Here is a 24429-nt window from a genome sequence, read left to right on the forward strand (position 1 = left end):
GTATAGTACAGTTTGAAGCTACATCTCTGCTATCTGTGAAGAGGAACAGGAGAGGGTTCATTTTTAAAGTTAAAAATTAGGCAATGGATTTGTTTTCAAGTGATGTGGAATGAGTATTTGGACTGTAAGCTATTGTTCAATATTTTTAGAATACAGAAAATTATATTCTAGCTGAAAATTTTTTTTTTACATCATGCATTGCATTTCGTAACGTTTCGTTAAGCAAATTGTGCCTATAGTGTATACTGTACATTAATGGTACAGTAAATGCTTATCAGTGCCTTTTCTTTTGTCTTCACTGACACCCTGTGTCCAGAGGCGGTGGCGATTTACACCAAAAAAAATTTCTCGCTTCCACAGCTTGAGCTGGTAGACTGTTCCATAGGTCTACCACCCTCTCTCTGAAGAAATATTTCCTTATATTCATTCAGTATGACACCTTAGCTTCCAAAGTGCAATGGTGGACCATGTAAATGAACAATAATGATATACTGTACACAGTATGTGCGATAAGTATATTGTAGTTGCTTTTATCAATGGCAATTATGTTCATGTGACTAAACCCCCGTTCACGTTCAGCAGGGGCCCAGGGGGGCTCCTGGAAGTCTAGACCCCCTTTTCATCAGAAAATTCCAATACTTCTTTCGTAAATGCAATATTGTACTCTGGCGTTTTTGTATAGTAAAAACTAATTACTATTGGCCTCAGAATATCTTTTAATATGAAGTGCCATAGCTTCAAAATGGCCTTAAGATGTCCAAGATATTGGTCACATTTCAAAAATAATTCTGGGAGGCTTACTGCCAACCCCCCCCCCCCAAAAAAAAAGGCCGAGAGAGCTCGCCATGTCCTCCAGCCACTCAGCTCTTGGACACCCCCTCCCTTTTTATATTCCTGGATCCGCCCCTGTACAGCACTACAGCAAGGAATTTACTTAAGACCAATGGGCTATGATTCTATGCAAACCAAAACGTTTTCCATTCAGCAGGCAAAATTTCTTCCAGACCATTGATTAGTGACAATTGGCAAGTGTTTGAATAAATCGGAATACGGTACCGTCTTCAGTCTACTTGTATAATAAAAAAAATGGAATAAGAACTGAACAATATCAAAAGATCTATTTATAGTCTAAAAAAATATTGAGAACACAGTTAAAACAAATTTATCTTGTGGTTTTCTGAATATACTGTCCTGTATAGGAAAAAAATAAAAAATAAACGAAAATGAAAGATTCCCGGTTTCTTTCATTTGTATCTGTTTTAACCAGAACTTACTTTTATCCTTTATCTTCCTTGTATCCTCTGAGTGTGTTTACAAAATTTTGATGAACACTAGTTGGACTTGGAAAACAATAACATTACATAACAATAACATTACAATAACGGTCTCTAACGTTGCTGTAAATCACCAGATAACGTTATGGTGTGATCTACGACTCCTGCGCAACACAAGTCGAATTTAGCCCTTGGGTGGTGTTACCTTCATCCTTCCCTCCCTTGCTGCTATTTTATTATGATTACAAGAAATGCTTGACTTTACTTTTTTTGGAGCACATGCTACGTATAGTGTACATTTATCCTGAATAATACATGCAAAATTTTATAATTTTTATTTGTATTTAAACTTTAGAATTTTATAGATACTACCAGAACGTAAATGCACACATATATTTTAACTATGATCGATATTACAAATAAAAGTACTTTCTTTTTACGGTATCATGTATTGGACTGTGCTCATCTCCTCAATTAATGCATTAAGTGAATAAAAGATCATTATTATCGCCATCTAGTGATAGTATTAACTGGTGACGGTTGCCAGAGGTCGGCGGTGATGAGCGTCGCCTCGCCCACCACTACGCGTCTTTGCAAGTGTGCGCTCACCAAGCAAGCTTCGTCTGTCTAGCTCTTTTGAGTCCATATACGCATTTTCTCTAAGAAGTGCATGTTTCCTTCAGGCAAGTTCCATCTCCCACCTAGTTAATTCTCATTCAAGTGTTTTTAAGTGTACGACACAGTGCTTACGTTGTTAGTTTAGTTGTTTAGGCGTGTTGAATGGCGCAGAGGCTGGGATCAAGGATGGAGGGCCAGGGGGCAGCCATTACCAAGTAAGCGCTTCTCCACCAAACTTTTAATTCTTTTGTTTTATCTATAGTTTCCTTCTGGAATAATTACTAACCATTGATATTATATTTCCATTGTGTATAATTAATGTATGTTTCAAACTTTTCAGGTTTTAATTTTAGGTTATTGATATTTGCAAACGACGCCATCCATGTTTTATACAGAATATCGTTTCCAATTTTTTAAGTCCTTTGTTGCACCCGTTAATCCAGCATGAAGTTAATTTATTTCATCACGAGATTAACTTTTATATAATTTCAAGAGTTTATAAAAGGTTTATCTCGTAGCTGTGTGGACATAAGTATAGGATTCGATATTCCTGTGGGGGAAAACAAAATGGATTCCACCACAGCTTGTTGGGTGAGAATCTCGTGTCAGACATTATGGTTCAAAAGCTGCCTTTGTCTGTCAGGGGAAGCGTTTGTTGTTGCATATTTCAAAACATTTGGATTATAATAAAAGCCGTGGATATCTAGACGTGATGAGAATTTCCAATAATATACGGTATCTAAGATGGGACCAACTGGCTTGTAGAATAAAGGCTTCATATAAATCTTAATATCTGATGGATAGCAAATTGGGCAATTCTGGGCTTTCCTTATGTAGTCTTCTATTTTCTTCAGATTTTGTTAGAGGAAATTTATTTTTAACTTTTGAAAGTCGGGTAAATATATTAGTGAAAATTAAAAAAAAAATACCTGTCATATTGTCGAGTTTTCTTAGGGATTATCTTTAAAAATGCGGAAATTTTTTACTTTAGGAGTCCCTCAGGGTTGACCAATATGTTTTTCCACTGTGTTTTAAACGAATCTGACCTTTATTTTTGGCGGAAATTGCTTGTCCCACCCATCGACAATGGAGGAGAGCCTGGGAAATCGGGGTTTTTGGGTGGGGGAGAAAACAAGAACTAGTCCTCTAACCTAACAAAACCTAACCTAACCCGGTAGTTTAAAACACTGGGCGCGCCATGTCCGAAAGTACAATGCCATAGTTAGAAGTGGAAGGACCAGGGATACGTAAGAATTGGATAGAATCGTCGTCTTTCTCGTGAAACTCTGCAATAAACTTAAAATAATAGTAGGCTCACAAAAGACAACCAACCTCCACCACGGCCATTGTGAGACTGGTCAATGAAAATAAAATCATACCCAGGATGTTTCCTTTGAAAAAAAAATCAAATGTGATTGGCCCAAAAAAATTCGCGCGATGATATCGATACATCATTGGTCACGACTGGATGACGTCGGTCAATATTGCATATGCGTGGTGTGCCGACAACATCTCCTCGCATAGACAAAGACTGAAAACTACGTAAAATCAATTAAATTCAATTGCCGCTATTATCCGTTTCCGCCATGTATATATGGGGTTCAAAATGCTCAGAATATGGAGAACTAAATGTTTCAGTAGTTTAAACTTTCGGGTGTGCTATGTCCTAAAGCAGCGGTTCCCAATTACTTTTGGCCATTACCCCAATTTTTCCAAAATCATGCTTAGCAACAAGCTCATTACCCCACAACATTTTGTTATTATTAGTTACACGCTAATGTGCAATAAATATAACTTTATTAGGTTGGACTTTCCTGTATTTTATAGAACAATAATGACATAAATGCAGGAATTACAATTACTCTTTCTGTTGGAAATAAATCAATTATTAATTTCAGGAGTGCAATGACACTTTCACTGCTATTGAAATAAATAAAACAATAATTGCAAAGTACAATAAGTACAAATACTCTCTGAAATAAATAAATCAAATAATAATAGCAGGCCTACAGTGAACCCAAGCTCCAGAAAAGCCTCGGAATACACACGCTTTCTTGAGGACAGCTGTAAAAAGAAGTACAGACTTACAGACAGAAACATATGAGGGAGAGAAAAATAAAAGGGAAATAAAATAAAATAACACATACGAATATATGTTCAAATTTCATCACAAAAAACAATAAATTCGCTTGTATAAATCAGAACATAACTTCTATGCCTGCACATAAAATTCAACCCACTTTCCCAATTATTCATCTACAGATGAATGAACAAGGTAACAGTCAAAGAGACGAATTATAAAACAAACGAGAATACTGACCTGCACACACACACACACACACACACACACACACACACACACACACACAGAGAGAGAGAGACGAATATATGTATATTGGTTTATTCTGAACTATAAATGGAATGAGACAAAAGTACAGTAAAGGCAACAGAAAAATTACTTCTTGAGTAAATATAGCATTACGTAAGATATCGTCAAAAAATGCCATATTTACCTTTTTGCTCAAAAATGCCAGACTATCATGTACGTCCGTCTTCCTCTGACAAGTTATGAATAAAAGTTATGTTTCCCTATTTCTTGCCCCGCCCTCTGTCATACCACCCCACCCCCTCCCTTCTCTGAGGCAATGGATTGGCGGTGGTGAGTGCTACTGGACATACGCGGAGATTTAAATCATTGTTAATAATGATACATGTGAATATTTGTGTGTCTGTATTTAATGTTTTTTCCTTAAACCTAAACTTTCCTAAAGGCTGTCGTTACCCCCGTTGAATGCGAAATTACCCCCAGTGGGGTAATTTACCCCTATTTGGGAATCGCTGTCCTAAAGTATAATAACAAAAATGCAAATCCAGCCCTGGAGTAAGGACAGTTGGATTTAGCCTAGAGATTAAAGCATGATACTTTGGTGAACTAAAAAAGGTTACAGTCCAACTCATACCATCTCGGACCACTTAGGTTAACCAACTCGGACTAAAAAGTAAAAGTTAAAATTTTTTAACATGAATGATAAAAAGCATCATAGATTGTAAGGGGAGGGGGGGAATGGGTTTGTACATACAGTATGTGGAAGAGGTGATCTTTTTTCTTTTATATATAATTTTATATTGTCTATTTTGTTCACAATTAAGATCACTTTACCTGGAGTCCTCACAACGACACCCTCACAAAATGACTGTTGAGGATGACCTGATCACGAGATTTGAGGTTGGCGAGTTCCACAACAATTTAAATAATGAGTTCCTTAATGCACAAAGGCTGAACATACCATACAGAAAACTCAGATCAAATAACAATGACCCCAAATGGATAAATAATTATTTTAAGAATATTATTGGCAAAAGGAAGGATAATAAATCGTGAAGTTTACCTCCGAGATTATTATAAGGTATTGGCCAGTAAGGTTAAGACCAAGATAAGAAAAGCAAAGAGGAATAATGAAGTGAAGGTAGCAAGGGAGGCAAAGTCAAACCCCAAGGGATTCTATCAAATGTATCAAACTAAAACGAGACCAGATTGGACCAATACCGGCAAGCTGACTGATAATGACGGAGAAATTAGCAATAATCTGAACAGGTATTTTTATCAGTTTTCAGCACCGAAAATTTAAACGTGATACCCGACGCTTCGACTATATACAGATAGTGAAGAAAGTAGATCAAGTGAGATAGTAGTGACTAGTAACGATGTTAGTAAGCAAATAGACCAACTAATGTCAAATAAATCACCAGGTCCCAATGAGATATTTGCCAGAGTATTAAGGAATGTAAGGAAGAGCTTACTATTCCCTTAGGGAATGTGATACCGATATTCAAGAAGGGAGATAGATCACTATCCTCTAACTCCTGTCCAATCAGTTTAACATCAATTGTACGCAAATTGCTGGAAGCAATAATTTCAAACCCTATTCGAAATCACCTGGAGAAGCACAAGTTACGAATGTGAATCATGGTTTGCTGATCAAGTTCTACTAACAAAACTCATAAAATTCGTCCTTCATGCCGATTGAACCCCTGGTATTCACTCATTCACTCTCTTCGTATTTCATTGAACCAAAAGAGACCTAAAACATATCTCTTAGACTCATTCCAGAACCTCTAGTCAGCTACTTGTTTGAAGCGTGCAAGGTGGGCCGAGTTGGAGGTACACCACTAAAAAAATAGGGTAAATTTGTATTTTCAACCAATATGGCACTACCCAAAAATGATTTCCAACAAAAATAATTTAATAATAATAAAAAAAAAATTCATGGGAAAAATACTTTGCTCAACTCAAAAACAAACCTCACCTAGAATGAGGACCTTGGTATTGTTGCATTTTCTACCAATATGCAGCCAAAGGTCTTTTACTTAACAAATGAATAGATCTTGTGGAGTTATCTTCTGAACCCTACATTTGCTTGTAATTAAATAATAAGCGACACATTGCTCAACTTGATAGCCACTTTAGTTGAAATTGCAATACTGTATACTGTACATAAAACCAAAATCTGAAAATATTGCATTTTATTTCAGCAGAAATGAATTGAGAAATGTACACTCAAATTTATTGGCAATTGGTAGTCCCATTGGGTAAAGGTGGAGGAAACGGTAATTATCAGAACGAACTTTCAGAATTTCACCAAAGCTTCTTAAGGTTATTTGCATGATCCTAAATAATAAAATTGATACCTGGTATGACAGTGCACAAAACCTGACAACCTTACCTAATTACTTTGGACCCCCATCTATATATTGTATACTTGGTTGGTACGAACTATCTCATAAATTGGGTACGAGTTATCCAGCACCCATAAAATTGAGGTGGCAACCTCAGAATATTTTTTTCGATTTTTAGCCTATTCTTCAATCATAAATTACTTATTAGTGGGCAGGGTGTGAGATAAGGGAGAAGTAACTGGGTAAAAACAATGTGGACACTGATCATATAGCAATAATTTCACATCTACGTCCTTTGTAGGTTACAAAATAAAATAATTACTGTAATTATGGCGCCGTTGGATCTCCCGTGGCGACCATGATTTGGTTCACATTGTCTGATATGTGGGAGCATCCATGGTATTCGTTTACATGTCAGGAAGGAAGGACGATCTATTTGGGCATATTTACATATACTGTATTATGATTTATATTGAGTTGAATTCATTCATTTTTTTGAGAGATGTTTGGATGATAGTAAGAGGAATCGAAACGATAATGCACAGGTTAAGTTAGGTGAGGTTTGGTAGGGGGTTAGATAGGTTAGGTAAGATGGTCAGTTTGTAATACTCCATGTAGCTTCGATGTGTTCTCACTTCCATTTTTCTGTCAGTGTCATTCATATAGTATATCCAGAAATTTTTGGTTCAATACTGGAAATTATTTCTGGTGTTCATGGTCTTCTCCACCTTTACCAGTTGTTTAACCGTATTAAGTTACTAACGTGTCCTCCCTCCTAGACCTTCTTATAACAGAAGGAACTTACCTATGAACAGTAGTAAGGTCACATGTTACACCAAAACTAATAATGTCACTTCCCTGCCACATTTTTGGACACTTAAACATTCTTTCAAGAAGTCTGTGATCACTTATTAAGTGTTAAACATGGTCTTGATCCTCAACAAGCACAGATGCCTTGCAATAACTTACGGTTTTTCCAGTACTAGACAATGCCATAATTGCATTCTGTACATGAGGCAATGAATCTCCTTTTCAAAGTTGTTTGAATAAACTTCCGGGATTTAAAATGCCACCTTAAAAAAAAATCGCTGAAATCGGCCATGGAAAAGATGCTCTCATTTTGGGGGGGGGGGGCAATAACTTTGTATTTTCCACAATACCACTGATGCCTATCCTCTCTAAAGTGACATGATACTGTAATTCACAATTAGGGCACTGCAGGATTGGTTGATTTAAATCATGATTAAATCGAGATTTTTTTTTTTAAATCGCGAAGTCTGTTTGGTTTTTCTGTACAGAATATAAAAGAAGGAAGTCAAAATTAAGCAGCTACTTATATGCTGTATTGTTATAAACTAATCAGCCAAAGAAACAAAATATCTTATGCCTGTATCACAGTAGCATACATAATTTAACATAAGAAACCTTGACTTTCATAATGTTCACTACGTGTATTTTTTTTCTCTCGCCCAAACTAGTTATTTCAGAGAGATATTTCATGAAAGACTTTCTGTATCTTGATAGTACTGTAGTTCATATCCACTGAGGAATTGCAATTCATATAGTCAGTCCTCGACTTAAGACAGGGTTAGGGACCGACGACCAGGTCGTAAGTCGAAAATAAAAAATCTAAAATGGGTCTCTTTTTCTTCTCAGCACCACGAGAACTCTCACTTTACGCTTGCCAGCCATTTTAAAGGGAATTAAAAAAAAAAATTGTCAGTACACAGTGCGATCACTAACGGCGGGTCTTGAAAATACATAATTTTAAAATATTTTATACGACTGCGGCGGTCGTATGTCCTGGTGGTCATAAGTCGAGGAGTACCTGTACTGTACTGTATAGTATTTGGATCTTTTTGGTTTCCTGTGCCACACTCAAAATTTAAATTTTTTTCCTAATAGTGCACAGGATTTTATGCCAATTCCAAGAATATGATTTTTTATTTATTTTTTTAGAAATAAATTGCAGAAAAATTATAGCCTTTTAAACTTTCAATGTTCTACATTGAAATGCTACCATTTTTAGCCAAAATTACTTTAGCCAATCTTGTTGATTGTGTAAGTAGTGACATCATCATCCTTGAGTAAATTCAAAGTAATATTAGCAGTTACAACAAAGGGTCTGTTAACTTTAAGCACACTTAAAGAACACAGCGCTCTATAAACAAACTGCTCAAGCTTGTCTGGTAGTTTAGTGGTGCCCACCACTTCATAAATTTCTTGTTTTGGTTTTTGGGTAATTTTGATTCTTAGAAATTTTAGTGTTTATTTATCTTAAATCAGGCAACCCAACCTTACCTAACATCATGAAAAATAATCCAATTACAGTATAGTACGGTACTGTACAGTGATATCTCCGTTACCTGGAACATTTGGTGCAGAGCACTTCCGAGAATGAGAAATTTCTGGGTAATGAGACGACTCTCTCAAAGCCGGGAATAAATCCATCCCCAGAATTTTCCGGGTAACGGAAAAATTTTCTCGAAGTCCCAGGAATTGCCTATTACACCATCTCTCAAACCCGGGAAAAAATCTCATCCCGAGAATTTTATGGGTAACGTAAAAATTTTCATGCAATTTCCAGAAAATGCACTTGATTTTCATGTCAAACCCGGGGAAAAAAAACTCCCTCATCCCCTGAATTTTCCGGGTACAAGTACCGGGAAAAATTTCTCTGAATTTTACGGAATATGTGCCCCTCAAAAAATTGTTCCTAAAGTCGGAAAATTCCGGCTTTGGGAACGATTTTCCGAGAAAATTTCAATTCCGGCTGTCGGAGAGTTCCGGGTTTGAGGGATTCCGGCTAACGGAGGTATTACAGTGCAGTACTAGGTTTTGTTGGTTTATGTGGACGAGTCGGTGAGTCCTCGCCTAAATCTGGAGGTGCTGAAACTTTGGCCAGCAAAATTAAAACGAGATGTAAAAAAATTGACAAAGGATTTTGCTCCACTTGCTGCCACTTTGCACATCTGCCTTCCTTACTTCATGGAAAGATGCTATTATTCATCCAACTCTGAAGAAAGGTGATAAATCCAACCCTACTGATTATCAGTTTCCCTCACTTTTGCAATAATAGATTTTGAAATGGTAATAAAGACTTTGTGTTCTCAAACACCTTGAAAGTATCACAACTATCAGTGACCATTTTCTGCTTATGTTATAGCAAACACATTTAGTCCACCAATCAATTGGTTGTGGTTACAAAACCCTGTCCAGCTTAAGGCATAGATGGATTTAATTGTGTTAATTTGTTGTGATATTCCTGTCATCAATCGAGGACAACGTGTATACTGTACAGTAATACCCCGCTTAACGCGGTTTCGCTTAGCGCGATTTCACGTATACGCGGTGCCTCGCCAGAGCCGAACTTTCACTTAACACGGGTTTTTTCCTCGTATACGCGCGGAGTGTCTGGCTCGAGACGCTATTTTTAGATTCGCCCCACCCGCCACCCACCCGCCTGCCTGCCTGCCTGTTTTAGCTCATAAAATTCATACAAATTACCCGGCCAGAATATAATTTACATTGCTGGAATTCTTACAATTTGATGATCATTTTGAATATAAACATCATAGATTTTGCATTAGACATACAAATTTTAGATATAATGTTTACTCTGAGTAAATATGTTATCTTTTGTGCAAAATATGACATTTATATTCAAAATATTCCTGGTCTTACAAGGAATCCAGCAATGTCAATTATATTATCCTAACTTTAGTTTGAGGTATTATTTATTAAAATTTAGTGGTTTTCCCCCCAAAATTTCTCAGAGGGAAGAGCCAGGGAGTGTAGTGTGAGAAGAGGGGGAGGGAGTCGAGTCCATTATTTGAATGGACATTAACTTGGCGACTGTATTTCTCTTTCTCTTAAGTATTAATTGTGTGCATGTACCATCATAAAATTAAGATGTTATTTTTACTAGAACATAGGTATTGTGTCGGAAAAAGTAGAGTTTGGGGGTCCGGCCAGTCTCTATTGGAATTAATCCCATATGTTCTGTTGTTCACTTAATGCGGTTTTTTCACTTAACACGTTACCCTGTGGGTTCAATTGACCGCGTTAAGCGGGGTCCTACTGTACATCAATTCTAGCCCCATAAATCCCTTCTACCTTTTCAATTTTTCAATACTTTGTACCCTTTCTAAATTTTCAAGGCAGAATTTTTCCATTGTATTATTTTTTCTTTGCCTTGGAATTGGTATTAAGACCTCAATTATTGTCTTTGAACATTACATCACAAAATGTCTGTATATAGCTTTGGTTTCAGGGATATGTGATTTTTTCAAACCCTATGGAAATTTTTGTCAAAATGCCAAAATAAATTTTCAACCAAAAACATGTCTTACAAAAAAAAAAAATGTTGGATGACACCATTATGTTGAAGAAAGGTTCTTCTTGTGTCAAGTTTTTGGGTTATTGCAATCAGTCAAAAACGAGCTGAGAAATTCCAATCCAGGTGTTGGAAAAGTTAATTTTAAGATACAGCTTGATAGTTTGTCAACCTTTCTCCCCTGTGTAAGTGCTCATTCCAAGCGAATTATACACAATGTGAATTTTTCATGTATTTTTACATCTCCAACTAAACTCCAGTTATATTCCTTATTCTTCATGCCCCTCCCCCCACTTAATTGAGGCAGGGTACTATTTTGGTTGATACGGTTTGAGGTGGTTACACTCCTCTTTGTTGACAGCTTTTATCAACAGGCTTCTGGTGCATAGTCTGGTGTGCTTCTCTTCCTGGTCTTTCCATTTTTAGGCCTTGTCTTCGGTGTTCTGTGCCTCTGACATTGATGCCTTGGGTTTTCGGTGAATTTTCAAGAGCTTGGTGATGATAACATGTTCATTGTTGCTGTCAGACTTGCCGTCTTTAGATTCTGCGAACAATCTAACTCAAAGAGATGAACATGATGAGTTTTGTGGAGAGGCTGTGGTGAGAGGGAGGGTTAAACTGCCTGGTGGTGTCACACTACCTTCATCGGTCTGAGCAATATTGTCTTTCTTCCTCTTGGATACCTCTGCTCTTGGCATAAGCTTTCTTAAGCTAGAACCCACTGATAACACTATGCCTCCCACCACACACCAGAGAAGAAATAAGTTGCCAAGAATCTATTTCTAGTGTCGTTTTTGTGCTGTTTCTCCCCACTTTTATTTAAAAAGTATTTTACCAAGATTATCCAATCATCTACCCAAGGCCACATGGGGGGATGGGTGGGAGAAACCATACATAAATGCATAAATATTATGAATACTGTGTTGCTATAAAACTCCATCCACATAATTATGGCCAAAGACAACCTCTTTGCTTAGGAATTTTTTCACTTGATTATTAATATTCTTTTTTTTTTTCCATCTGTATCGAAGCCAAAGCCTCCCCCCTCCCAAATCTTGTTTTCCTGTCTGGTCACAAAGTATACAGTATGTAGTTTTGGATGGTGTTTTCTCGGACTACCATTGTATCAATTTTGGTTCCTCAGGGTCCTAAACTAGTACTGTACTATATTTAACTTTGAATGCCATATCAAAGACATATCCCCCCCCCCAAAAAAAACTTAAAATGCCACACTTTTTAAATGAAACATTATGGTGTACACAATGGATATAAGCCATTTTAATAAACGTAAGTAAAATACATGCTATACTGTGTAGTATTGTACTGTACAATAATAATTGTATACAGTGGGGTATGCTATAACGAATCTAATTGGTTCTAGTACCTTGTTCGTTATAGCATTCGTTCGTTATAGGATTAATCCGTTCCATGCCCCCAAACACAACCACTTTACACTGAAAAATATAATATAAAATTGTAAAAATTGTAAAAAAGGGCATAAATATGCATCTAAACTCTTGAAATAGAGAATATCATTAATACTTGTAATAAAAAACAATAAATTAGTAAAAAAAAAAAAATACTGTTCGTTGTAGGAGTTTCGTTCGTTATAGCATTCTCAATTTTACAGGTAAAACCGTTCGTTATAGGAATATTCGTAGTAGAATCCGTTCGTTATAGCATACCTCACTGTACCTGTACTTATGAGAAATTATAAACAATAGGAACTGCTTTGCCAATATCTATAGTACAAGGGGCCCCCCAAATTCGTGGGGGGTAGGAACTCAAAATGGTGGCGAATCGGCGAATAACATTTGCAGACCGGTGGGAGGGGGGGTACATTTTTACTTGTGTACAAAGAAATGTATATTCCCTTTGTGTTTGCCCTTATGACAATTATTTCTTTTACCTGTATTGTACATACAGGGTATATGTGTGTGTGTGTAGACATGCACACAAAACACATGCAAATAAATAATAATTGGAAAATCCTCTCACAAATAATCAGAAACAAATTTATTAACAATGTGAGTCTACCCTCTTAATAAAGCACGGACTTGAGGGTAGTCTGCTATATTTTTAATTAATTTGTTTGATTATTTGTAAGAGGATTTTCCAATTTTTATTAATTTGTATGGGTTTTGTGTGTGTGTGTGTCTACACACATACATATTTACAAAACAGGTAAAGGAAATTACTGTGTCTAGAACGAATGGCTCCCTGTTCCAGTTGCAAAAGTGCTGGCAACTTTAAAACTACCCACAGACATTCTTGGGTACATCCAGGGTGTCACCCACGAATAATAGGACCGCGAACTTGGGGGGGTCTCCTGTAATTATATTCTATAGTTACTCATTATATAATGGTGTATGAGAAAAAAATCCCATGCTTGACCGCTGATGAGTTATTGTCACCGTAAATTCCTGCTGCTTTGTTTGTGTGATGCAATCATTGCTGACTAACGCAGTTTGTTCTCTAACGTTTACTAATAAACATAATTAATAAAAATGCACGTCGGAAATAATTCATAAGCTGGTGTAACCCTAACCGGTGATGGTCTTGGAACTGATGCGTCGATGTTGTTTTGCCACGGTGTGACTGCTGACATCATCAGCAGGGGGGTGTGTTACTAGGGAGAGGAGGGAAGAGGATAATCTGACACGTTACTTCTTGTAACTTTAGTTGCACTCATGGAAATAGCATTTTGTTATGACACCTTTGAACACTACAGTACTTGCCATCATCACAGATCTTGCTGTGGTAGGTGGGACAGAGAAATGTCATGCAATATCCTCCGTGGGGATTTGGTCAATTCCGTTTTGTCAATTCAAATCCAATTGTCAAATTAAAAATTTATCATTTCCAATTCATTTCATGTGCTGTTCAATTAAATTATTTGTATTTAATTTTCATAAAAAAAAAAGACGTTTCATAACCCTTTTAATTCCATACACGTTAACAGCATACTTGTATACTACAGTACTGTACTACGCACTTCACAAATTATGTTAACTGCCACACAATTGTTCATATTGTTTATATCTTGATCATTATTCACTGCTACACAGTTCAAAACTTTCATCCATGCTGACAGTTGCTAACTGTATTTCAACTTGAGTTTTGATATTAGTCCTTTTTTGATAGTTTTAATGTTTGACAGTTTGACCGATATTAGTCCAAATTTAGTCGGCAAGATATTAAATGAATTATACTGTACTGGATTCACACATTAAATAATATACTTTCTTACTTCTAAACATTCAACTGTGAAACTAGTTATGCACATTGGTCATGTTGAATAACTTTGAAATAATATCAATAATATGTTGGCCACCAAAAATACACATTATATTATTTTGATATGAAATCATAGTTTCCATTCCAATTTAGTTAATTTTAAAAATATTTCCTTAAATTTGAATTCATGCATTTTTCCAATAATTTGCTATTCATTTTATAATTGACCCCATATTAAATCCTCCAAATGTTCACCAGCCTCAAACTTTATGATTTTCATCTTTTGCTGCAGTGTCATGTTGGGAGGTACAGTATTTTATCACAAATAGAAGAGTTAGTATCAACATAACACAAACCGAACGGGGGAAGAGCAAGGTGCCACTGTGTTAAAATTTGTAATAGAGAAAATGTCTGATTCAGCGAAGTTCTGGGAAACAAATTTTACAATTTTGTGGCGATTCTCTTTACTTGTTTAAGTGGAGATATTTTTCAATATTTTATAAACGTAGTACAGTACAAAATACTGAAATTAGATATACAGTAGTAGAATTTTTTGTCGGTAAAATTTATTGATGAGTCGACGAATCCAATATTGCCACAAGGAGCAATTGCAAACTGGGCAGAACTACTGTATTGTACGCTGGACAGATAGAAATTATGTAAAATTATTGTAGAGATGGACAAATACTTATTTTTAATTAACTGTATTATTTTCTAATGCCGAATTAACGACACCACAAAGGGGGCGATGAACAACAAGGAGTCCCTGTATACAGTAAATAAACTGACCCAGACAACGTACGTTACCAAATGTAACCCAAGATAGATTGACGAAATAAACCTTTCGGTTCTAAGGTCTGGTTGATTTATCTTGTCTACAATAAATAATTTGCTGCAGGAGAAAAGTCTTTGCTGATTAAGTCTGAACTACTGTACCTTTAAAGCTAATAGTTTGAAATTTACTGCCAGATATAATTTTTTGGTGTAATATTAATATTATTGTATAATTAATATTATTGTATAATTAATATAAGCTGTTGCCTTTTTTTATGGGATTAGCCCTCCAGGGCATAGGTCATTGACTTACATTGGGGCGAAAATATAATGATAATAATAATTAATAAAAATATAAATTATAATAAATATATAAAATAATAATACCCAGTAATAGTAATAATACTGTAGAGCCATAAATAAATATGAAAAAAAAAAAATCAAGAGTGGGACATGATATACAGTATGTATGTTGTGTTGTCAAAGTAAGAGAAACAATTGAGACCCTGCAATTGTGTATAAATGAGGCAGAAAATCAGATCAGCAACCTGGAACTTGGTCTCAATTTTTGTGGTGCCATATGGCAGCAGGGTCTACCATTAGACAATACATTGTTTCCAATGTCTTCCTAGGTGGTAGCACCTCCCGGCGCATAAAAAGTAATAACGCCGTAACCGATTGTTCCCGAGTTACGGAGAAGTATATTCAGGGTGAAAACATTGGAAAGCCAAAATTTGGAAATTTTAGTTTCTTCACATTTTCATTCCTGAGGTAAGAAAGGTTTTTTTCCATCGAAAATTTATCAAAGGCAAGTTCATCTCAAGGGTCTGACCTCTAAAGTACAGTACAGGTTGTACCCCTCTAGTCTGGCAACCTCGGGACCTGACCGGTGCCGGACCATGGAAATTCACCCTTTTCCTGGATAGATAGTGACTTGTGCTTATGCTTGGAAGCACTAGCACCACTTTCTCTGCATCATGGTCTCTTTGAAGACATATTGAAGGGTTAAATGTCATATAGTAGCTTGTCAAATTTCGCGAGTTTTTAATTCAACGTATTTTATTGGAACACAAAAAATAAATAAATAAAAATTTTGACTGCGGAAACTTTAATTTCGACAGGTTTGAACGGCCCGCCAACGTGCAGACGACGTGCATAATCGTGTAAACGTCGTCATTTCTCCTATTTACAAAAGATTCATTATTGTTTATTACTGAATGTGTTTTTTATTGAATTAATGTTTGTGTGCAAAATGAGCAATACAATTCATTAAATAATACGTAGAATATTAAAACACTCGAGGAAATGACACAGCATTGTTTTCATTGATTACAAAACCAGTGACTGACTGGTTCTACATATTAAACTGTAGAAAATAAGACCTTGGTTGTAGCTGTAGTAAAATTAATATGGTTGTTTTAAGTAATGTTATTTTATGTTAATAAATGGAACAATAGAAGTAGCTAACGATAATGGTAAAGAAAAAAGAGAGATCGCGTATGTAAGTGCGCACACGTGAAAACATATCGTCATTACTTTACATAAGAATATGAAAGCAACACTTATTTACTGTTCTTATATATTTTAATTAATGTTTCTGAATTTGTTTTTATTGAATTAATGTTTGTGTGTGCAAAATTAACAATACAATTTATTAATAATACGTGGAATATTAAAACACACGAGGACGAGACGGCTGCCGGCATTGTTTATGTTAAAGCTTACAAAACCAGTGACTGATTGGTTCTACATATAAAACTGAAGAAAATAAGACCCTGATTGTAGCTGTAGTAAAATTAATGTAAGAAAATTAATATGGTTGTTTGAATTATCTGTAACGTTATTTAATGTTAATAAATGGAACAATATAAGTAGCTAACCATTAATGGTAAAAAAAAAAGTGAGACTAATAATAATAATTAACGGTTTATTGAAAGAGCTTGGCAGCCAGAAGGCTGAAAATATACAGTTACATATTTGGGGAATGGGTTACGAATTACAAATAATATACAAGTAACATAAGTGACACAAATAAGACATATAATAACTAGATGTGGAAAAGCTCAAACTACAGTTCATTTCAACATAGTGACAGTGTAAGGAGCAGTGTTTACTGGGAGTGAATACACTGATTTATTACATGTTATTGATAATTTTTACAATGGTTGGGACTGGGCTGTTCTTATAGCGATCAGTTCGTGCACGTATGGGCTGGATGCGGTTGTGGTGTCGAACAGCAATTCTCGGACAAGGGAGCTCAGGTGGTAGTAGGAGCCGGTGTCGGGGATGGTGTAGAAGCTTCTTACCAAATTTGCAGAGAGGTCGTGGTGATGGTCAGTGAGAGTCGAAAGGGTCAGTGTGTTGAGCGCTTCTTATATGTGGAGTAGGAAGGGGAGAGAATAATCTTGCATGCCCTCTTTTGCACTTTTTCTAGGTGTTTACGTTGTGTGGCATTTAGGGAGGAAGACCAGGTGGGGGAGGCATAGGTGAGCTTGGGAAGTATGAATGTTGTGTAAACACTGAGGAGCTCGTGTGCAGGAACTCCGAGGGACTTGAGTCGGCGGAGGAGGTGGAGGGAAACTGGAGGATTTGATACTTCACTGGCGTGTGGTTTCCAATTTAGTTTGTTGTCTATGGTGACGCCGAGGAGCTTGTGGAATCTACAACCTGGGTGTGTTGGGACCTAGAGTAATGGAAGGAGGTGGGACAATGTCGGAGGAGAGGTTGATGTGCATAACCATGGTCTTGGTATGGTTGATGGTGACATGGTTGTTGGTGGCCCAGTTTTGGAGACTGTTCAATAAATCCTGAAGGGCGGTATAGTTGGGAGCAGAATTGTTGACGCTGATCCCAATGGTGGAGTCGTCGACATATTTCCAGCGAGCAGGGGTTTCTCTTTGGGCATCATTGATGAGCATAAGGAAGCAGAGTGGTCCCATCTTGGTGCGTATGTAAGTGCGCACATGTGAAAACATATCGTCATTACTCTACATAGGAATATGAAAGCAACACTTATTTACTGTTCATATATATTGAAGGGTTAAATGTTGTACTCTGTATAGACAAGCAGAGAGAGAGCAGCCGAACTGCCGGATGTAAACAAACCTTAATTTCCCGCGGTTTTGTTCTTTTTTTTACTGGGATTAGCCCACCCGGGCATAGGTCACTGACCCACATTGGGGCCTGAGGGGCAAAAATTTAATACTCCTGTAATAATAGTTCAGATAAGGTAAAAAAAAAGCTGCCTATCTACTTATTGGACAAACTAAAATCGTTCCGGACCACGGGAGTTTCCGGACCACAGAATGCCGGACTAGAGAGGTACAACCTGTATTGCCAAATTAAGAAAGAAAATTAAATATTTTTTCTATAATTTACCATTGGGGTATAATTTAACAATCGGGCAACTGGCCGAGTGACTTGAGTGGAGACATGTCTATTTGTCTGCAGTGAGTGTGAAGAATAATATACTGTACTGTACCATATGGAGGTTGTTGGAAAATGATGACACCAGAAACTTACTTATTGCCTTCATTACAAAGCGAGTTTTGGAGAATACATTAGTACTGAAATGAAGTATAGTGAACAAATTGGTACTGGTAGTAAAAAACCACAACACAACATCCTGTATGAAGGGACAGAATACAATACAATGCACACTAGCTCTAACACTCAGAATATTAAATGAAATTGTGCCATGTTTAACAAGAAGTTCAGCATGTATTTTATTTTACTGGGTGAGTACTGTACAGATGTTTAGTTCAACCCATGGTGAATGTTGAGGGGAGTTGCTGTCGACTGATGAGAGCTGTATCATAATTTGCATGCTGTCTTGTCTGGGGTGTTGGGGCATAGTTGAATGACCAGCTAAACCCGAAGTTACCTTCAAGTTTGGCTGTCATGATAATTTCCTGAAAATGTCACTCTTTGTTTGACACGTACTTAAGCTTTTCTTTTATAAGCAGTACTGTACAGTACTTGAAACTTACGCACAAAATAAAGTGTCCTTCAATGACAGTTCTTTTGCTCCAATCACTAAGTTCTTCTATAAGGTTTTTACAATGGTGAGTGGATAGGTCTTCCTTGATACTATTTCCACCATCTTCATCTCCTTCATTTGCTCTTTCTGCCTAGATCTCTAAGCTCAAGGCAGATGAAAGAGAAGGTTCCACCAAAACAGAGCCCAAAACCAGAACTATTTGGGAGTTAGGAATTATAAGAATTTTTTCGTTCAAATTTGCATTATTTGTACCGTATAGATGTCTGGTCATCATGGTCCCTTAATTTAGTTATGAATACAGTACTGTACTTGATGATGCACTTGTAGTCACCGTCAGTGGTATGGTGAAAGACTACTTATCATTATGGTGGTGTTTGTGACTACATCCCACCCTACCCTTCACACTGTTGTACAATACTGTGGCCTTCAATTAAAATAAATGGTATGTGCTGTAGTTGGAAGCGCTCCCCCTGCCAGGACTTAGTGTAATTGGCAGCTCTCTTCCCAGTAGCATTTGTTGAATGAGGTTAGTTTTGTACTTTTTTCCCCCCTCTTCATACATTGTCTGTAAAAGACTGGGCCCCCAAGAATTTTTGTGTTATGTAACATAGGCATGAAAATAAATGAAGATTGCACAAAAATTCTCTAGTATTTTGTCATTTTATCCTTTGCTTTGATGACCATTTTAATCCTTTGTGGCACATTAGCTCAGTTGTTGAAGTACAATATTGTGAGTCAAGGTCTTGAGTCCAGATACGCATGATCTCATCCTGCAGGTGCTTGACGGATGAGGTGTTGCAGTTTGCCAGCTTCCTCTTGAGATAATATCAGACATTTTTAATAGGATTCAGGTCAGACTTTTCTGGTCTGTGTAGAATGTCAATGTTGTTATTCTGAAGTCATTTTGTCACTCTCTTACCCTGTGAATGTCATGGAAATGTAGCAAATGGTTTTTAAGAACATCAATGTATCGGTCAGCAGACATTGCCACATTTTGGGGGAGAAAATACAATACACCCCGACCAACTTTCCCACTAAAACAACCTCAGATCATGACTGATTGACTGTTTCACTGTGTATGCTGGTTTGTACCTGCTTACCCCAAATGGTCGTCTTGCACTACCTGGTTGCCCTGATATGCCTCTGAAGGTGCTTTCTTCTGACCACCTTACCTTACTCCGCTGTTCTGGTATCCAGTTTTTGAAGGTGCTGTTCAGTTTTGCCCAAATTGAGTTGATGTTTTGTGCATACAGGCCTCTCAGGAGAGGCTTATGTGCAGCAGTGACTAATCTTAAAGAGACTTTAAGTACTGTACTGTACTTCTCGCTGCAGTAGGTGGTTTCTGCCCTTGTTAGTCTTCTGTGGGCAACCATGGTACGTTTTGTACAGTGGGATAGCATTGGGAGGCATCCCGCAGGCAGCCGCCATAGAAATGTCTAAATAGACTTGGGTCTCACTTTAGTGTGCTTAACTTCTGAATAATTGAAATTACATTGAAAATACTGAATGCTTCCCTTAACAATTTTTTCATTTATGAAAGATTTTACAGGAACACATTCCTTTCTTAAATTGGGGTCTGCTTTTTAGCAGTGCTTGCCTACTAAAAGGACCAAATTCCTTAATTGTGTAGGAAGTTTCAAATTTATGAAATCTAGTGTCCTCAATTCGTTTCATCATTAGTGAAAAGAGAAACGGTAGATACAGTACAGTATATCAATCTGTAACTGGTAAAGTTATATTAAAGCCATGACCAAAAGTTAAAAACCCAAACCTCAGGGTCCTGACTTGTGATTTGATCTAAGAAATGAGTTAACTTCAAATTTATATTTTTCTTTACCTTAATAGTAGGTTGGGCTCACAATGAAGAAAGCTTAGGAGTTCTTCTCGATTCCAAAGCAATTTTTTTTATATTGTTGGCTATAAAAGCATTTAATCAGTAACAAAACAGCAATTTAGTCACTTAGAGGGTGTACTGCAGCTACACAGTAATAATTGATGTAGATTTGAGTAAAGTCCCACTTAATGAATTGTGGTTTTACTGTAGTTAGGAGTTCACTGAGAAACTGCCTATAGTACTTGCGAATGTTAAACTTTGGCAGTGAGTGCCCTCATGCCTCGGCAGCCATTTCTCTTAACTTGGTGCTGTTTTAAATGTTCATATTGTTCTCACATATTCCTTTGTGTGTATTCGCATCCTATATTCCTTGGAAGAGTTTGTAATGAAGACTTTTGGTATCAGATAATATAGAAGGCTTTCCTTGAAAACAAATTAATAATTCAAATTTTTGGTGTACAGTATAAGGGAGGCTGTTGAGGAATTCCAGATGGCAGTAAGTTCTACAACTTCTGGGCAAGCGCAAGTTCAGAGGTGTTGATCATAAACTCTTATAGCCACGATATATTTTTTATCTTAGTATTGATTCAGGCACATCTCCTTAGTCAAATGAAATACAAAGCTAATTTTGCATAATATAATTAGTATAGTATAGACCAGTGATTCACAAACACAGTACATAATTAGGGGTTACGTAGAGCTCATGGGATAGCTGGAGTCACCTGGTTCCTCCGTTGGTTACATGTGATTGTTTTTTAGTCGGGGATTAAGAACCGAAGGTCGTGGCTGATAGGTGTTGTCTTGTTAAGTTAGGACCATCAATTGTTCTTCTTATGTTGGGTCAGCAATTTTTTATGGGAACAATGCTTTAAAGGCTTATACAGTGGGGTATGCTATAACAAATCTAATTGGTTCTAGAACCTTGTTCGTTATAGGATTAATCCGTTCCAGGCCCCCAAATACAACCACTTAACTCTGAGAAATATAATATAAAATTGTAAAAATTTTAAAAAAGTGCATAAATATGCATCTAAACCCCTGAATGAATAAAAAAATAAAAAAACAATAAATAAGTAAAAAAAAAATTAAATAATGTTCGTTGTAGGAGTTTCGTTCGTTATAGCATTCTCAATTTTATAGGTAAAACCGTTCGTTATAGGAATATTCGTAGTAGGATCCGTTCGTTATAGCATACCCCACTATATTAATCATTATAGCATTAATAAGCAGTACAGTTCAGTATCAAGTTTATTTAATCCATATTAGAATATAATGGTATTCAATTTAGGGGAAACTGTAAGTAGTTGGTGCTTATGGTGATCAATCTATAGTAAATTTCTGCCTCTTATTTGGTGGGCTTCTAACCTGATGGCACCGATGTATTTTGTAAACAGTTGCTGATCAACTTGGTTTTTATGGTGACAAGGATAGGATAGAGACTTTCTTTGCATTTACAGTTTTATTTGTACCCACGTGGGGTATTAAAAATGTGAGTCTACCCTCAAGTAAACTCCGTGTTTTTTTATTAAAGTTATAAACAAAGCACGGATTGACTTGAGGGTAGACCCTAAGATTTTTAATATATCTTGTTATATTTTTTATTATTTGTGAGAGGATTTTTCATTACAATATTTTTTATTTGTATGTGTGTGTCTGGTATATAATGTACAGCCATCCTTTGGTTATCACGATTTTCGTTGTCACTCCTCCAAAGTCTGCACACCTGCTGTTATAGCGCATTTTTCAAGCCGAGAATTTTGTTATCACACAGTTGCCCCCTTGTTTCACCTCTATCTATTGAGGATAAAATCTTTCACCTACAAATTGGTAATAACATATTTGTTATAATCAGACATATCTAAGTTGCCTCAACAATTGCAACCCCAGTTGCAATTTCAAATTCTGTGTCATTACCAAGGAATAACGAAGTCTCGGGTGCACTCTTAGATTTAGAGAAAACGAGGGACTTGGGCGTCCCGAAGCGATGAGAAAACGGACTCCTCAGATGGGGGACTCAAATAAAGACATAATAAAACATAATAAAACAACAATAATAATAATATTGTACAGGGAATAAAATGAATAAAATTAATTAACAATTATAATAAAAGAAAATATTACTACTAATAAAAATTAATAGTAATAATAATGAGCCATAAATACAAAATAACAAAAATAATCGAGAGTGAGAAATGATTTATGTATTTATTGTTGTCAAAGTAAGAGAAACAATTGAAACCCTGCAATTGTGTGCAAATGAGGCAGAAAGTCAGATCTGCAACCTGGGACCTGGTCACAATTTTTGTGATGCCACATGGCAGCAGGGTCTACCATTAGACAAAACATTATGCTTCCAATATCTTCTCAGGCGGTAGGTGCCAACTACCTACTATGTCTAATGTATGGTATATGGATGGAATAGGTCATATGGAAGGATGCTATGTGGGTCAATGATCTGCCTAATTGGCCTATCTGCACAGTCTGGGATGGAGTTGTACTGAAAATTGGCATTTCATTTGTTTTCCTATATAAGAGATTTTGTGCAAAGCAAACTGTGATAAATGAGAGATGAGGTGAGGACAAGTGAGGAATAGAGAGAGAGAAGTGTTGTGATGGAGTGTGGGTTTGTGTGATATACAAGTAAATGAGTTTGTCCCAGAATATTTGGGATACTCAAAGCTGGTCTACCAAGGATGCTGATAACCCCCTTTTTTTTCTGTTACATATGTACTGTATAGGGAAAACAAAATGCACTGTTTAAATAATCATTGAATTTGTGGGAAAGTAATTTCATTGTGCAAGTATGCATTGTGAATAAAGGAAACACTGTACATGACTCCGCTTGTATGCATCTGACCCTCTCGATCGCCCTTACGCTTGGGTCTTGCTCTTGTGTGAGCCAACCCACCCAGAATATCTCGCTATCTCGGTGTGTTTATCTTTTGTCGGTGCTTGTTTGAAAGGAAAAACGACAAAATCATTACAATACTCTAATGTGGCTTAGAAGTAAAGAAAATACAGTATACAGTATAATGTTAAACTATAAAATAGAAAAATGAAGAGCATGGGTGTGTATGTGTGGGAAGTGAACATGTGTGTGGACTGTGGAGGCAGTAAGCAGTATCTGGGGGGTGGCTGAACTGTTACATAATACAGTACAGAGGATGATTTGAGTGTGGAAGAAGGTAATCTTTGTTCAAATACTAAAATAAAATATACTGTGCCAGTAAATGTGAGGAATAAACAAATACTCTGTATAATACTAATACAGTAAATAAAATACCACAAAAGGAAAAAATTAAACATTGTCATTTGGCAATTATTTCACTGCACATGGAACACAGGAGACCGAGAACAGCCGAGATCTCCCACGTCCTTCCCCCCTTCCCAGATATGATTTCCTTTATGATTTGACCTAATATTATTTAATTAATTTTATTTTTTTTTTTTTCACATTTTATATGAAAGATTGTGTTTGCATGTAACAGAGTAGAACAAAAATTTCATATCTACCCGAAATTACGAGTTGAAAAACAACGAACATAACTCCGGTATCCTGTCTCGTGCTGGTTCTGTGAACATCTCCCAGTCATTCTAGCTGGTGAAGCTTTTCTCTACTCGTGAATTTTTCAACATTCATGGCCCCCAAGAGGAAAATTAGTGGTGGTGCTCTTGGTGT

The 24429-nt window shown here is 36.5% G+C and overlaps 1 protein-coding gene across 1 annotated transcript in view; it reads left to right on the forward strand.

Moving 5' to 3' along the window:
- The first annotated feature begins 1835 nt into the window (after positions 1–1835).
- The window catches only part of LOC121859560 (RNA-binding protein 1-like), a 29278-nt gene continuing 6684 nt past the window's right edge, over positions 1836–24429 (forward strand). Inside the window, exon 1 of the mRNA XM_042356486.1 lies at positions 1836–2107. Within this exon, the coding sequence (XP_042212420.1) occupies positions 2055–2107 (53 nt within the window). The 5' untranslated portion in view covers positions 1836–2054. The remainder of the gene's footprint in view (positions 2108–24429) is intronic.

The sequence above is a fragment of the Homarus americanus genome, unplaced genomic scaffold (assembly GCF_018991925.1).
Source record: "Homarus americanus isolate GMGI-L3 unplaced genomic scaffold, GMGI_Hamer_2.0 scaffold2224, whole genome shotgun sequence".
In the NCBI taxonomy this organism is placed as follows: domain Eukaryota; kingdom Metazoa; phylum Arthropoda; class Malacostraca; order Decapoda; family Nephropidae; genus Homarus; species Homarus americanus.